The 14,644-nt window shown below is 40.6% G+C and overlaps 1 protein-coding gene across 1 annotated transcript in view; it reads right to left on the bottom strand.

The window, feature by feature from the left end:
• LOC135489423 (uncharacterized) overlaps nt 1-13,857 on the bottom strand; it is a 35,739-nt gene extending 21,882 nt beyond the window's left edge. Inside the window, exons 1-10 of the mRNA XM_064774775.1 lie at nt 13,228-13,857; nt 10,215-12,419; nt 6,002-6,133; nt 5,085-5,213; nt 4,311-4,448; nt 3,440-3,711; nt 2,956-3,052; nt 2,294-2,473; nt 1,067-1,201; nt 96-248 (exon numbers count right to left, since the gene is read on the bottom strand). Coding sequence (XP_064630845.1) covers nt 96-248; nt 1,067-1,201; nt 2,294-2,473; nt 2,956-3,052; nt 3,440-3,711; nt 4,311-4,448; nt 5,085-5,213; nt 6,002-6,133; nt 10,215-10,278 — 1,300 coding nt within the window. The 5' untranslated portion in view covers nt 10,279-12,419; nt 13,228-13,857. The remainder of the gene's footprint in view (nt 1-95; nt 249-1,066; nt 1,202-2,293; nt 2,474-2,955; nt 3,053-3,439; nt 3,712-4,310; nt 4,449-5,084; nt 5,214-6,001; nt 6,134-10,214; nt 12,420-13,227) is intronic.
• Nucleotides 13,858-14,644: the final 787 nt, after the last annotated feature.

The following is a 14,644-nucleotide window of genomic DNA, read 5'->3' as shown; positions in this document are numbered from 1 at the left end:
TACATGTATAGCGTTGCGTTCTGCCACTGGTACTTAAATGTGGAATTTCAATATCATCCATTCTAGACTGTATCTCAGAAGTAATGTATACTAACTGAATATTCGGGAAGCCGGCCCTTTATGACGACAGGTACCACATGTTCTTGAACAATGCTTCAGGCCATCCAACGGGGCCGATTCGCACTGGCCATATCGCGACTTCTCAAGACACCGGCTGGAAAAGTCATAGCAGTTTCCTCTTTTGTTGTCTGAAATATACAGAATACATACATAAATTGAGTATACTCACAAAAACATGTAATTATATATTGTAAGTAAGATATGATCAATTTGTGTTATGCTCCTTCTTAAACGAATTTTTAGAAATGCCTCAAGAAGGGGTACCCCGTTCGTAATTACTGGTGGTGCAGGAAAATAGATCTAGAAATGCAATAATACATCATGCCGTTAGTGCTAAGATTTATTGGAAGTGACTATTTGGCAAGCCCGGCTTACCAAACAGCGACTTTTTCTTGTCCTGAATGGAGAGCCGAACTCATTAACATTAGAGTAAAGTCTCCAGCTCGCCAAACAGGGTAGATTTTTTACCTGTTTGGCAAGCCCGGCTTGCCGAACAGGGTGGCTTTTTAGTGCTGTTTGGCAAGCGGCTCTCCAAACAGGACAAAAAAAGATGCCTGTTCGGCGAGCGGCTTGCCAAATAGACCCGGCCAAGATTATTATGCGTACGAATTTGCTGAAACTTGGTACTTATAGTTTTTGAATGCCTGCCCACACAACGGGCAAACCCGGTGCTGAAATTCATATATATACGCATTTACGAAATTATAAATTTTCAAATTCAATTTCAAATTCCATATATCCAACGAGCGTCGTTGGCCTTAAGGTCAGGCATCGACATCTCATTACTTGCACCTGTTTGCATTGGGTATTCGAAAAAGCTGGATCGCTGGAATGCTGGATTTAATGGATTGTGACTCATGGATCACAACCACCTGGATTGTAGCTGGCACTGCATGCTATAGTGTTTTGTAGCATACTGGTAGGCCTACCGACTTACACGACTTACCGCACACATTACATGATAGGGAGCAGTTTCTGAGGATCCAGCCTAGTGGCCTATCTTTCTGTTGTAAGTTTTCACATCCGCCATTTGGAGCGTTCCTGTCACACTCCCATCTAGTTAGATCAAAACAGTTGTCGGCTAAAGGGTAAGAAATGGCTCTTGTGAGAGAAATAATATGGCCACTTATTTTATACACGGGAGCAAACCGATTACGTGCACGAATGCGATCTGGTCTGGTCTGGTCTGGCTCGATGTAATGTACATACTTACGTCATTACGATACTTTATATGTCAGTCATGACGTCGTGAGCGATGTGATTTGATCCAGTCTGGTTTTGTCCGGTGTAAACAGCCCTTTTGTTGTTATACATTATCGGCAAAGGGGTATACATATCCTAGGAAAATATGTTTGGGAGTTGAATGCATATGGAACTGACAGTGTCTCTCAACGAAGACAAGGCAGATGTTGATAAAACAAACAGTAGGCCTACATCTAAATTGACAGTCCAGCAATCATCCCAACAATGGCTGTTGAAGTTTGTCAAACAAGAAGACAGAGTGTGTTTACAAAATATAAGATACTTCAATATTGACCGACCAGATGGGCGTTTCGCTCTTGCTGTCACGAAGATTTTGCGTCGCAAACCAAAATGTACTGAAGTAAACAGTGCAACAGGAAGTATGTAATTTCAAAAATGTTGTTGTATGGACAAAGGTTTGGATTACTTGATAAGTCTGTGTGAAGTGGGGTTAAACAATATTTAGATGCTCCCAATAAAATCGACAAAATCATTATGCTAAGACGACTCTTCTTTAGGCTTTTTAGGAGATTTAACATTCGAGTCCGGACCTGTGCATAAGGGGTAAATAATGAAGATCTAAACGTATGCCGAGTGCGACTTCGTTATTTTCGGTTTTTATGCACACTTCAAATGAAATGGGTGTTGAAAAGGCGATTCATCCAATAATGTGAAAAGCTTTAAAGTGAAATTCACGATGAAACTATTTGAGTATTAATCATTCTCAAAGGTGAGTCGGAGTCGTGAAATTGATCTCAACCTAAATAATTGTCATGCCGATCTGCCGTTGTTGTGAGTTATCATCCTTTGAAAGGAGGAGACTTTAGAATTGATGTTCACCGCCAGTTAGTCTGCCTGAAATATTGTTTATTTATACGTGATAGAAAGAGTGACTCTGCTGATAGAGACCAAGATCTGGGAACATTGTTACCATATTCCTGTTGGGATTCCCAAAGTGCTTTCGCACTCCCAAGTGGTGAGATATTCATCTGTCTCCTCTGACAGAACTCTTGACACTGGCCATGGCTTGCTGTTAGGTTCAAGTAGAGACCGTAAGTAGTGTGGTCATGCTCGATGTAGACCGATTCTCCGAATGATGCTTTCCGGGTGCCTTAAAAATAACAATTGTTAGGAGCTTTTGATCTAGACACGACTGACCCTTTCCCACTACAAGTGCATGGGATGGAAATTGGCCTCGAATTGTGGCGTTTCATTCGCCAGGCCGAAAGTAAACAGCTCTATCCCATCAATTATTTCAACGTAACGCCTACGTAACATTACAAATCGCCAAATGCACCGTGATTGGCGGATCGAAAAAAACATAAGACATGCATTGGTCATTCCTGAAAATAGCGCTGTGATAGTGTATAAAAATGTGGCGAAAGTAACACTGATAGACGATAGCACTATTACAGGGTGAGTATATTGATTTTAATACAAAATGAAGACATGGTTCTGTTGATAAAAATCTAATGGCATATATCATTAATTTTCAGAATAAAATCCCTCGCAATTAGCATTATTGTGCATTACAAGGTAATCGTTGTAATCAAAGTGGTGCTATTTCAAATCAGTTTATAAGACTGAACTAACCTTCCTTTCTCTCTGGGCATACTCCTTCAATTAACTTGACTTTATCAACTGCTACATCTCCAAAAAGATTGATATCGCGGCTCCCACCAATAGCGACCTGTCGTCAACAAAATAAAGAACAGTGATAACAGTTTGAACTGTTTACACTTCAGGCTTGTAATTGCTCGCAATCGTTTTTGGCGAATGCCCAAAAGAAAGGCAAATGTTGAAGACAATGCGATCATGTAAAGGGCTGGCACCGTGTAGCAAAGATATAAAACTTAGCGCAGTGTAGTCTTTACGTGGAGACCAAGAATTCTATTCGACGAGTATACTCTTTTAGATGTAGCTCAATTGTTTCAATCAAAATAACAAGCGCAAATCTCAATCAAATATACATGTACGTTATCAAAAATTAATAAAGACTAGTCTTTAATAATATTCTTGACGTTATTTGTATTTATTCGCAATAATTTCATATTAAACAACACCAATGTATACCTACCACAAAACTTTCATATTTTGCTTTCAAAGCAACCTGCACGAATGTCCAAGACCGTCCGCGATTTTGGTTGTCAGCCCAAATGATGTTTGTCACGTTGCCAATGGATACGGATACATTCAAGTGCAGATTGGATGGAAAATCAGGCCCTGGTCCGTACATCCAATAGTAAAATTGGACACAAAAATCCTGTCCGATAGTTGCCGTCACTTGTTTAGACATCTTCGCATAACCACCGGCGTGACCAGTAGTTGCAAGGAGGTAGCATCCTTTTTCTGAAGAACAGAATTATTGCTTTCAAGGAGGTGGACAATGTATAATCCATATGGATACCACCTTCCTCTGAAAACTTCGAAGGCTGTGATCAGGATTATAGACAAAAGCTATAGGGGGCAAAAGGTTAAGTCCCTTCATGTCAAAAATTCTCTCTTTTGGATAAATACCGCATATGATTTCAATAACAGTATGGAAACATGCCCCCTCTATCGCCTTTATTTCTTTAGAACGGGAGGAGAAAGTGGTCTCACTGCGTCGAGTTCAATATAAATTCCGATAGTTCATTTCATGGATGGTCGACACCGCACTCAAAAAAGCCTAACATCATGACATAATGGGCACTCCAGGAAAGTGTACCAGAATTTTTCGCTTCAAATTCTCGTCGTTTGGTTGGTAATACGTTTTTCAATTTTGGGAAAGTGTGTATTCCTAGATATTTCCGACTAAGACGTTTCACATGAAAAAAAAACGCATTTTGTTCATCTATTAATTTTCTGTGTGACATCGGCAAACAATCCGCGTGCATTCTTTTAAATTATTTCTTGTGAAATTGACTAATAGCAAAAGCATGATATAAGACCTCGCTAGATGGACGTACGATGGTTTTCTGTGTCCCATAATGGTTGTGAAGTTGTAAGAATGTCTGAACGGGTTTTTCTCCATGTCGGCAGGGTGCCGTTTTCCGATGGGGATATATCCCAATTCCCAGGGTTATAAACCTCTGGGCTGCATTCAGCTGAAAGTAAAAATATAAGGTGGAAAAAAAGCGACCTTCCCAAAATGAAATTTCCTAATCTGTCTCAGTTGATCGACATATATTGTGTCTGAACTGGCTTAAACTCGCATGTTGACTGTATGCATACTTTCATAAGTTCTTCTTCAAAATTAGTGAGAATTTCACCTATCTTTCTATCATTAAGAGCGAGGTCAGGAGTAACAGTTTGAAATGTTCTGGGATAAATTGTCTGTGAGCAAAGTAATTTATCATGAACATTTTCGAAGGGGGAGGGAATTCAAGACAACTACGTCAACAAATAAAAATTGATAATGTATGCGATATGAAGTATCCGTATCAATTGTACGTGTGACGTATTCTGGATTGTTAAATCGACTCATACATACATGCACGTCATATTATGCGAGGAGGGCCTGGCTTCGTAATTTGCTGTAACTTGCTCTTTCTCGAAGGAAGTTCGTCAGTCGGTCAGCATTCATATCAGACTTCCCGCAAGTAGCATGTGGCCAGGAATCATTCAAACTTGATCCATGTATCTCCACAAAAAAATTCCTCGGGAATTCCTCAAGACAGCTGCGTATGACTCTTCGATAAATAATTGTCAAAAAATGAAAATGCATGTGATAACACGCTCACCTTCTTCACACTGTTTACACGCCTTGGCACAGTCGACGTTCATCGAGGCTCGTGTCTTACACAGATCACCCCATTGTGATGCGAGTGAGTAACACTGCATATCCGGCTTGAGTTTATTTTCGCAGCCATCTTTAGTAAAGAGTAAAAAGCAGAGGTTGTAGATATAATTATTTCGAAATTAATTTCCCAATTTCATACAATAATATGGTAGCCCTAGTAACTACACAATATACTTTGTAGACGCTATAGCCGGTTAAAGGAATACTGACCTTCCAGCGGCCTCAGCCGGCGCGCGTTGCCGGGAAGCCGAGGAATGTCATACGGGCGAATGCACAAAAGGCCTATTGGACGTTTAATGGGGCTACATGCATGTGTAACAGACGCGCCAAACCGGTTAAGGTGAGACTTTGCCAATCTAAGAAAGACTCATCCAAAATTTACAAAATGGCAAATGTATCACTGGTCTGCATGCCCTCCGAACAATACTTTCTCAATATTTTTAATGTTTGAATTAGTTCTGGTGTTCCCTAGATTGGCAAAATGGAGTCACTATAGCGTCGACACAGTATACGCGGTCGTTAACGGCATTGGTTTGCCTAAGAAAAATACGTGCTTACCTGGAGAGGAAATGACGACACAAAAGAAAATTTCAAAAGATAAGTTCATTTTGAGGGGCGTAAGGCCCGCATTTATCATGTTTATCCGACTGTACCCCTCCAACACTGTGATGGGAGGGCCTGGTTTCTATTGTGTTGCAAAGGTAAACAAATACCTTTACCCCCCCCCCCCGCCCTCCCCCGCCCCCCGTGCCATATTCATTATGATTCTTAACCAAAGCAAAACCTGGACTGACATAGGCTCTATCTATCACAGATATAATTCACAAATTATTTCAAATTGACTACTTGGCTACTCACTTGCGTCCGGCACAGGACATGTGTTACAGTCTTGGGCGCAGCTCCACGACATCCAGTCTCGATTTTTCACACATTGCTCTTCCCAAGTCCAAAGAGCGCAGTTCCATGCACTCTCTATATTCGTGCAGTTTCCTAGAACAGATATGAATTTAAATATAGGCCTACTGTGTATAAGAAATTAAGCCGTTGTAGCAAATGAAACCCTAACATCTCAATGTGGAGGAGAATGGCCAGCTAGGCCCTAAACGACTTGTCTGTCAACTTATACCATTGAGCACCACCTGGCGAGGGACTGATGTAACACTTCAGTCAATCAAATGTTATCGTGTATTCTGCCGCTGGCGTGAGAGTAATTTAACAATCTTGACACTAAGGGCGCTGATTTCGTTCCTTACAACGCCTCTAGAACTAGCAAGTTGCCACCATCTTGAAAAGCGGATATAGATCAGGAAAGAATCTTTCTTAGTTCTTCGTACAATCATCTTAAAACCCACTAGTAGTGTCGAATTTTATTGATAAAGATCTTCTTCTTTTTTACATTAATAAGATAAAACGTTTTATTCACTAATTCGGCCTGAAAATGATTTACAGTCTGAACTGGCGAAACAGTTTCGACGTAGGATTGGCAAAACCCTGAATCTCAGGATGCTGACATCCAAGATGGCGGCAATTGATCAAATTGTCTGAATTTTTTTTAATATCGGCACTGGGGCGAGCTTGGTAAACTAACTATCCCTTGATATTTTTCATATCGAATTCAGTATGATTTGACCTTAGCAAAATACCCTGGCGGTTAAACAAATCAATGTCATGTAATTATCCGTTTATCTAAAATCCAGATAAATATTTGAATAATTACTCTTTGGTCGATATGAGTTGCTTTTTTTTCATAACTGTCTCTTGGTTATATCCATTAGAGACCAAATACCCAATGGTAATCATTGCCTTGGAAAATGCGTGTTGAACCAGGGACGACAGTCAAATCGAAGATAATTATCCTTCAGGATAAGAACGATGAGAAACACTTTCACCTAACATGTGGAGTTTAATTTGGTAATTAGCTGTTTTTCCGCAGGTTATTGACCTACAAGGGTGCTACTTGTCGTCAGAATACGGCCAACGGCTCTCGGTCAGCGGGTTCGTGTTGCTGTCGTTCGCCGGGGAATCTGACTGGTTGGCCTAGCGGTCCGTCCCTGTTGTATGGTGACGGATTAAGGTACATATATGGTCCTATAGAGGCCATGGCCATCAGTACCTCAGAGATTAACAGCGCATAATACAGACCTTTAAACCCCGGACACTTTATTCTGACTGAATTATCACGCTTTTCCGATATTGACTCCGATTTGACCCGAGTAAGCTCATCATGTGTCGATACTTGTCATGTGGAATGATGAACTAGTTAGGTGCTTCCTGGGGCAATGGACCCGTGAAAGGTCTTTCGCACCAGGACTTGCGCGTACTAAAAATAACGAATAACGTGTTTTCCACCAATCTAAGAGCTGGAAAAAAATTGAAAAAGCATCAAACACGTTGAGAAAAATAGTTTACTAATGAACCAGAAGAAAAAACTGCAGTAAAAAGCCGCCCATTGCTTTAACCCCAAGGTCGACGCTAAAGATGTAAAGAGGTTCAACTGTCATAAAGTGTCGAGATCTGTCACAATCATGCTGACTAAAAGCTGTCGCAAGTACGCAAAAATCCAATTAAGGTGCAACTCTCGTCAGATCAATTTCCTCATTAATAACAAAATGAGTAAACATGGCGAGGACGTCAATATAGTTCGACTGCATGCACAGAACAAAACGGCGTTATTCGGACAAAAAGGTATCATTCGTCCGTATCTTATTCGACAACGCAATAATGAATAGTCTTCGATTGTTTTCATCAGTTCGATGACCAAGACATTAGGGAGGTTGAGATAAGAGACGTATAACGGATCATTTACCTAGTACACGGATAGAAATGTGCACAAAATTCGTCCTGTTTCTACAGAGTTTTATCCTTATACGCACGAGTATCCTTGGTAAGTCGCTGTTCTCAACCGCTCCCATTGCTCTAGAATTACAATCACGAATTCTTTGTAATCGGACAAATATTATAGATTTTTGAAAACCTTTAAGTTTATCACCGTACGCCGCGAGGGTAAAGTTGGGCGAAGGGACGTCTCCATGCCAAATGGCGGTTAGTGAGACAACTAATTTCATGATATGCCAACGACATTTCTAGGAAAAAAGAATAAGCTGCAGACAGCTGTGTAGACTATCATTTACAGTTTAAACTACCCAGGCGTGAAAGGACAGGAGCTTTGCCCATGGTCATTGCATGAAGAAGATAACTATCGAAAGTGTCCTGACCATTCCAAATAATTTGCCAGGGGTCGAGGCGTGATATCTTTTATCATCTTGGGTTTGGTTCGGACATACCCGCCCGGAGATGTACGCCATCAATATAATTTGCCCCAAGAAACATTGCAATGAGTGTGTTTAAAATCATGAGAGGATAATGAGTTCACATGAATAGTTGATAATGAAGTGGATTATTTTCAGTTTTCTCACCATACACGCCGCGGGGACGCCTCCTATCGAGCGGTGTTTAGTGAAAGAGCTAACATCAATAGTTATCAATAAATGTTCTAAAGCACTGAATTCTAACCATATGATTGGTGATAACTTCTCATGCATCTCATTTGCTACATAATCAACTACCTCAGGGGAACTCGAAACTGCTGACATTTATCAATGGAAGCTTATTCCCGCCTTCGGTTTTAACCGGGCCGTTCAAAACTCCCCATTTTTATAAGCGCTTCGGTATAGGTTTCCTTTAATAGGCCCTTGATATGGAGGATGAACTCTGCGAAGAAATCACCTGAGGGCGAGTCACATCTCATTGAAACACTTTCTTACCACCAAGAAGAAAGAGCGACATGTTTCCTACATGTTACATGTACATGCTCATACCACGATGCAATCGTCCAATGCATTTTAACCATTTCTTGTTATTTTCCAACAAGCTCAGAGTGCAGCAGAAATCAGGACAAAGTTTTCTGGTGACATCCATAATGCCAAGAGTAAATGAAGACTATTTATATTAGCTTGCGACTGAACCCGGGTGTTTAGAATGCAAAGTTGTACAAACACAGTTTGTATCCTTTGCTGATGACAGCTTACTTCGTCAAACAGACTACCTAGTTCAACGGAAATTATCAAAAAAGACCACTGGGTCACAGTGAATGTTGCAAAACTGCATGCGTAAAACTAACCAGCATTGGTGATCGATCAAAAAATGTATAAATCGACCACCCGAATATGGAAAATTAACAGCCATACATGTAATATGCGATATCCCTACTCCGATATTTAAATTTGGTAACTGTGAAAAATGACCCGTGAATCACAGGCACATAGAAATAAGAGCTCAATAGCCCCCAAGTCGACTGACAAACACACTCCCACTGACAGCATATAAGGATTTAGTTTTTTTTACGTGTGTCGTCAGTGGGGCGGTACTCTTATTTACAAGTGCCTGTGATAAATCTGACATTTCCAATGACCTTTCTACCACTACAGCCATGTATGTGTCTACGAATCACAGGCAATGATGAACCAATACAAGTTGATTCCCTCGAGGAATGTGGTGCGATAAATACATTTACAATACATGCATGTAAATCTTATGGTTAAAGCATCATCATTCCTAATTTGAAGTATCGGCTAAATTTGTTTGCTTGAAAACAGTATACGAGTTTATCACATAACGATTGATAGGTTTCAGAACGATGCCAGATCGTTTTACAGTCTGAAGACAATGGTGAGAACGTGACTGAATTGAGAAAACTCCTTTAAATACCACATAGACGCATATTTGCGTATTGTTAAACTGAGATTGGTACACACTACCAATACTCATAAAATCAATGATTCTGAGCTTCTGAAATGCATTTTAGGGTTTTTCAGCGACACAGATACATGTGTGCACATCCTTATGCTTATGGAGGTTTTTGAGGGAAATCGATGTTTTTCACAAGATCAGAAACCTTTCCATGTATGTCATCATCAATTTTAAGCAGATCCGAAAGTGTTTATTATTGGGTTTAAACAGATTTCCATGGCCCTCACACAGAAATAACAGCTCCATTTTAGAGGTAACGTTATGAATCAATCAAATAGCCCGGGAGAGTAAATTATACATACTCACGGAAGAAAGTCCTTACCTTTTACATCTGCCGTTTGCCCATGATGCGACGAAGCCAGAAGAAGCAGAATCCAGAGAAGCATTTTGTGAGCTTTTCTGTTCTTGACGAAGTCAGAGGGAAACTGTCATGATCAGTTCAAGTCCGAAAAATATCTTTATATCAAGAAGATATTTAATTGACTATACGAAGATCGAGCCAATTTGATGGTCACCGTAAAATCGACGTGATCATTTCCAATATTTCCTCGGAGATGCCGCGTCCCCCTTTTGTTGAGATGTTGATCCTGCCTTAACGAAATCGTAGCAAGGGGTTCTAGCACAGTGATGTTGGCTATATCAATGTTTTTATTTGAAAGACTCTAGCTACATGTGGGCACCAGTTCTAATTGCCTGCTCTCAAATCGTTGACTTGGAACAGGACTGAGACACATGTGTATTCTCAGAACTTTAGCAGTATCCCACCTATAAGGAAAGGTAGTGGACTTTGAAACGGAAAGTGAAATATTTCAAATGCGTAAAACTAACGTAACAGTATGATGATATTTTTTCACATGCAACTTTATGAGGTTTGAATTCATACAACCTTTAACGGGCTAGATTTTCAAACATATACAAATTATTTTCGCAAGGAATCGGTAGCAACAAATACATGCAGTGCACCCAAGAAAGGATGCCGATTCCCAATACGTAACGATAGATATGATAAATAGGAACCTCCGATGAGAACTATTTTGGCTCATGTCCCTCGGAACTCGAACACAGTGTGAGCTCAACCAAATTCTCTCATTCTTATTCAACTATAAGTTAGTCATTTTACAATCAAAAACCGATTAATCGGCAGAGGAGCTTACAAGGGAACAGATGGGCATGTCGACGAGGACGATACGAATAACGGCAGATCTTTAGTTTACGGTTTAGCCACGTGAAATCGGATGTAGACCTCATAAAAATAAATAAAACTATCTTTAATGCAATTCGTTTCTGGGCTACACACACGAGAGCTCGTGGAGAGAGAAGAGAAGAGAAACAACTCAGGCATCAGCATCTAAAGTTTTAGCCACTAAAAGTGAAATCCGACGAAGTCCCTTCATATTTCAACAGAAATGTCTAAAATACGATATCATGCGATCAGAAAACTTCACCAACACGATGACAGCTGTTGCCTATAAGAATACTGAATGCGGCCATCGAGGCGAGACTGACTCCTAGAGCACATTCCAGCGGCCGCCAGGCGAGAACTACTTGACACGCACCCAAGACGGGATAACTTAATATTGATCCCGTTAAAACAAACAGAGGCGAATCGATTGTCCTGGGAAAGCAATTTATTTGATATGCAATTATAAAGCGTGTTCGTGATCTCAAAAGTGTAAGGAGTGTTAATTATATAAAATATATCACGAAGGCTACGCTTCGGGCTTAAAGGTCTTGACTAAAGGCGTGGCTAGCTGCTTCATGTCACGTGACCTGGAGCGTCTGAGATATAGAGCAACTCATATACGTAAGGACACTACGTTTAAAGGGAGTATAAGACTATGAGGTTCAGGATGTCGAGTTTATAACTGGTTTTACACTGACGGAGCAGTCACAATAGGGCGGATCCAACTAACCCGACCTATAGTAACACCACCAGTGATTACAAATATGGATGATCATCCAGAGGCCGAGTAGTTACTATAAAGTTCTTAAAAGCGATTTCGTATACGAGCAATACAATGCCCTTAATTACCCCGCCTCAGTCAGGTTCTGAATGGAACCCTATTGCAGGCCCTATTGTCCACATGTTCACCAGGCCGAGTCTAGCTTTCTGATCTGCGCCGGAGTTATAAACAAGAATTGAGAAGGTTGATTTCACGGCCCGTGAAAATTAAAAAGTATAGGCCGAAACGTTGGTCATGCGAAATCCCCTTCAACTGCTGATACAGGAAAATTTCTGTAAGGTTCGCCTTTCGTTGTAAAGGTATTCAGTGAATCGCATAGGCTACAAAAGGAAAGGTCACTGCATTCACTAATCATGGGCGCAGCCGTGAGCGATCTAATTGTGGATCTTGGCTGTGTTCCTTGGCCGTTATTTTCACTACTTTTGTAAACTTCATATTTGAATCATTTTGGCCAAATAAACTTACCTAATACCTAATACCTGTAACGCTAAGCACTGTGACATTGCTACTGTCGTCAACGGCAAAAGACCAGACGGACGAATTCCTTCCGGACATCAGACCCGCTGAGAATGTAAACAAAAAAGTTTATGGAAAAATTAACGGTCCAAAGCAAGTCGAAAATGTTCATATAGGGAACAGAAGTAACGTAATACTGTGGGAAAAACTGAATAATTTCAGCTAGAAGTGCATTAGGAACTGATAAAAAGAGAAAACTGCAAGATAATGATAGGAGCATATTGGTGACCTTCTTGACCTTCACGTCTTTTCCTGAATTTCTTTCTATCCTTGGGCGACAGTTTATAGAGGCTATCGTGGCTATACTGAGGAGTAAAGTTAAACCGACAGGGGTGACAACAAATACTCCCGCCACAACAAAGTGCGATGATTGATTATGTTTCTCCATAGCACATCCAATGCCTTTAACATACTCAGTTTGCCACACATGGTAACACTGTGAGAAGATTGCACAAATATGGATGACACAGATCTGAAGATTCGCCGCCTTTTTCGTACAGATGTTCCTCCCTGTGATTGGTGAAGTGATGATGACGAATCTTTCCAGTGCAACGAGCACGATGAGCCAACCGCATATAATGTGTACATGCGTCACAAGAAGCTCGCAAAGAACACATGAAATATCAGTAGTTAATGCAACGAAAATATCAACGTTGTAAAATATTGCCATGAAATTGACGTAACCGAGAAGGCGGACTATAAGGGCAAAATTATCATACACGGCTAAAGTAGCAAGAAATGAGCTGTATGATGATTTCTTCATTTTTGCTGACACCATGATAGAAAATGACAAAATGTTTCCCGTGAATCCGAGGGAGATACAGAGCGGCAGAAAGAAAATACGTAACATCTTACCCCAGTTCTCCGTGTAAAGCTGTATCTTGCTCTCAATGACCTGAGACCAGTAGTTTGGCTGCCACAACTTAATATTACACACAGCATTATTGCGAACATCCTTGACGCAGTTCAAGGTATCCGTTGTCCCATTTTTTTGTATTGACGGCTCGGTTATGGCTCCTTGTGAGGCAGACGACGTCTCGGAAAAGGAGTCAGTCGGAGTACCGACTGCATCTGCCGAACTACCTGTCACAATGCACGCGGCTGAGAAAGATATGACAAAGCAAAAAAACATTCTATATATTTTTTCTTGTTTTCAAAACTCTTGTGACATGTTTGCCATAGAAGCATCCGTTCAGTTGATTAGCAATGCTTTTCGAAAGATCTTGGGATTTCGAGACGAGAAACAACGAGCTTACGAATCGTCACTTGCTATGACATAACACAATGTATCCAAGGAGTAGTTATGATGCTAATAGAAGCACGCTGCAATAAAATGGTTGAAAACACCTGGCTTTGACGTAGAATATGCCGCGTACGTCGAAGCTGGGCACCAGGCTTAAATTTGGGTTTCTACCCACTGCCCGCGTTTGGGCGCCGACAATCTTCATCCCGTAACATGGCTTCGTATTATATCGTAAAAAACATATGTACGGATGCATCATGACTGATTTCCAACAACTTACTAACAAAAAATTATATGCGTGAAGTATTTCCGTGTAAGATGATGCACCTGCACTCGATTGTCTTTGTCGCCATGGTCGTCTACACAATGGAATACGATGCCAGGTGTAATTATCATGGACTTGTATTATAACCATCTCCATTTGATGACAACATGATCAGTAAACTACATATAATTGTGATGGTGTCAGTTTTTTTTCTCTTTAAATGAGTAAGTCGATAATTCATTCGAGTCCACCCGATAGATGCATGGTGACAGTGTCCGAGCTACTGAACAGGCCGGGTGTCTCAGAAAAAAGTATTCATACTAGTCCTGTAAGTGCATTCTCAGAAATTCCTTGACAGTTTTAGAAAAAAGAGGATTATCGGGACAGAGACCAGGGAAATCTTAACCTGTTCATCGGACCGGTGTAACAGTAACAAATGCCCCCCTGGAAAAAGTGTCCGGCCCTATTGTATATGTTTATTCGTACTTTCAAATTGAAACGTACAGTTACAATTACAAATGATTGTGCAAAAAAGAATACAGGGTTGGGTGTATTCCTAAAAAAAGTATGAGAATGAGTTACGGACATCCGATGCCCAGTTCGGCTTCAAGTCTGGTCTGTCCACAGCGACGTACAGTACGGCTATAAATGAAGTGATCAATTAATACAACAGTTGTAAAACTGCAGTTTATTGCGTAATGCTTGACGCAAGCAAAGCATTTGATTGTACGTATTCATTTCGTCAAGTAATTTCGTCTCCATCT

Source organism: Lineus longissimus, chromosome 6, assembly GCF_910592395.1.
Source record: "Lineus longissimus chromosome 6, tnLinLong1.2, whole genome shotgun sequence".
NCBI lineage: Eukaryota > Metazoa > Nemertea > Pilidiophora > Heteronemertea > Lineidae > Lineus > Lineus longissimus.
The sequence above is the reverse complement of the archived record's forward strand: the minus strand, read 5'-3'. Positions and strand labels throughout refer to the sequence as shown.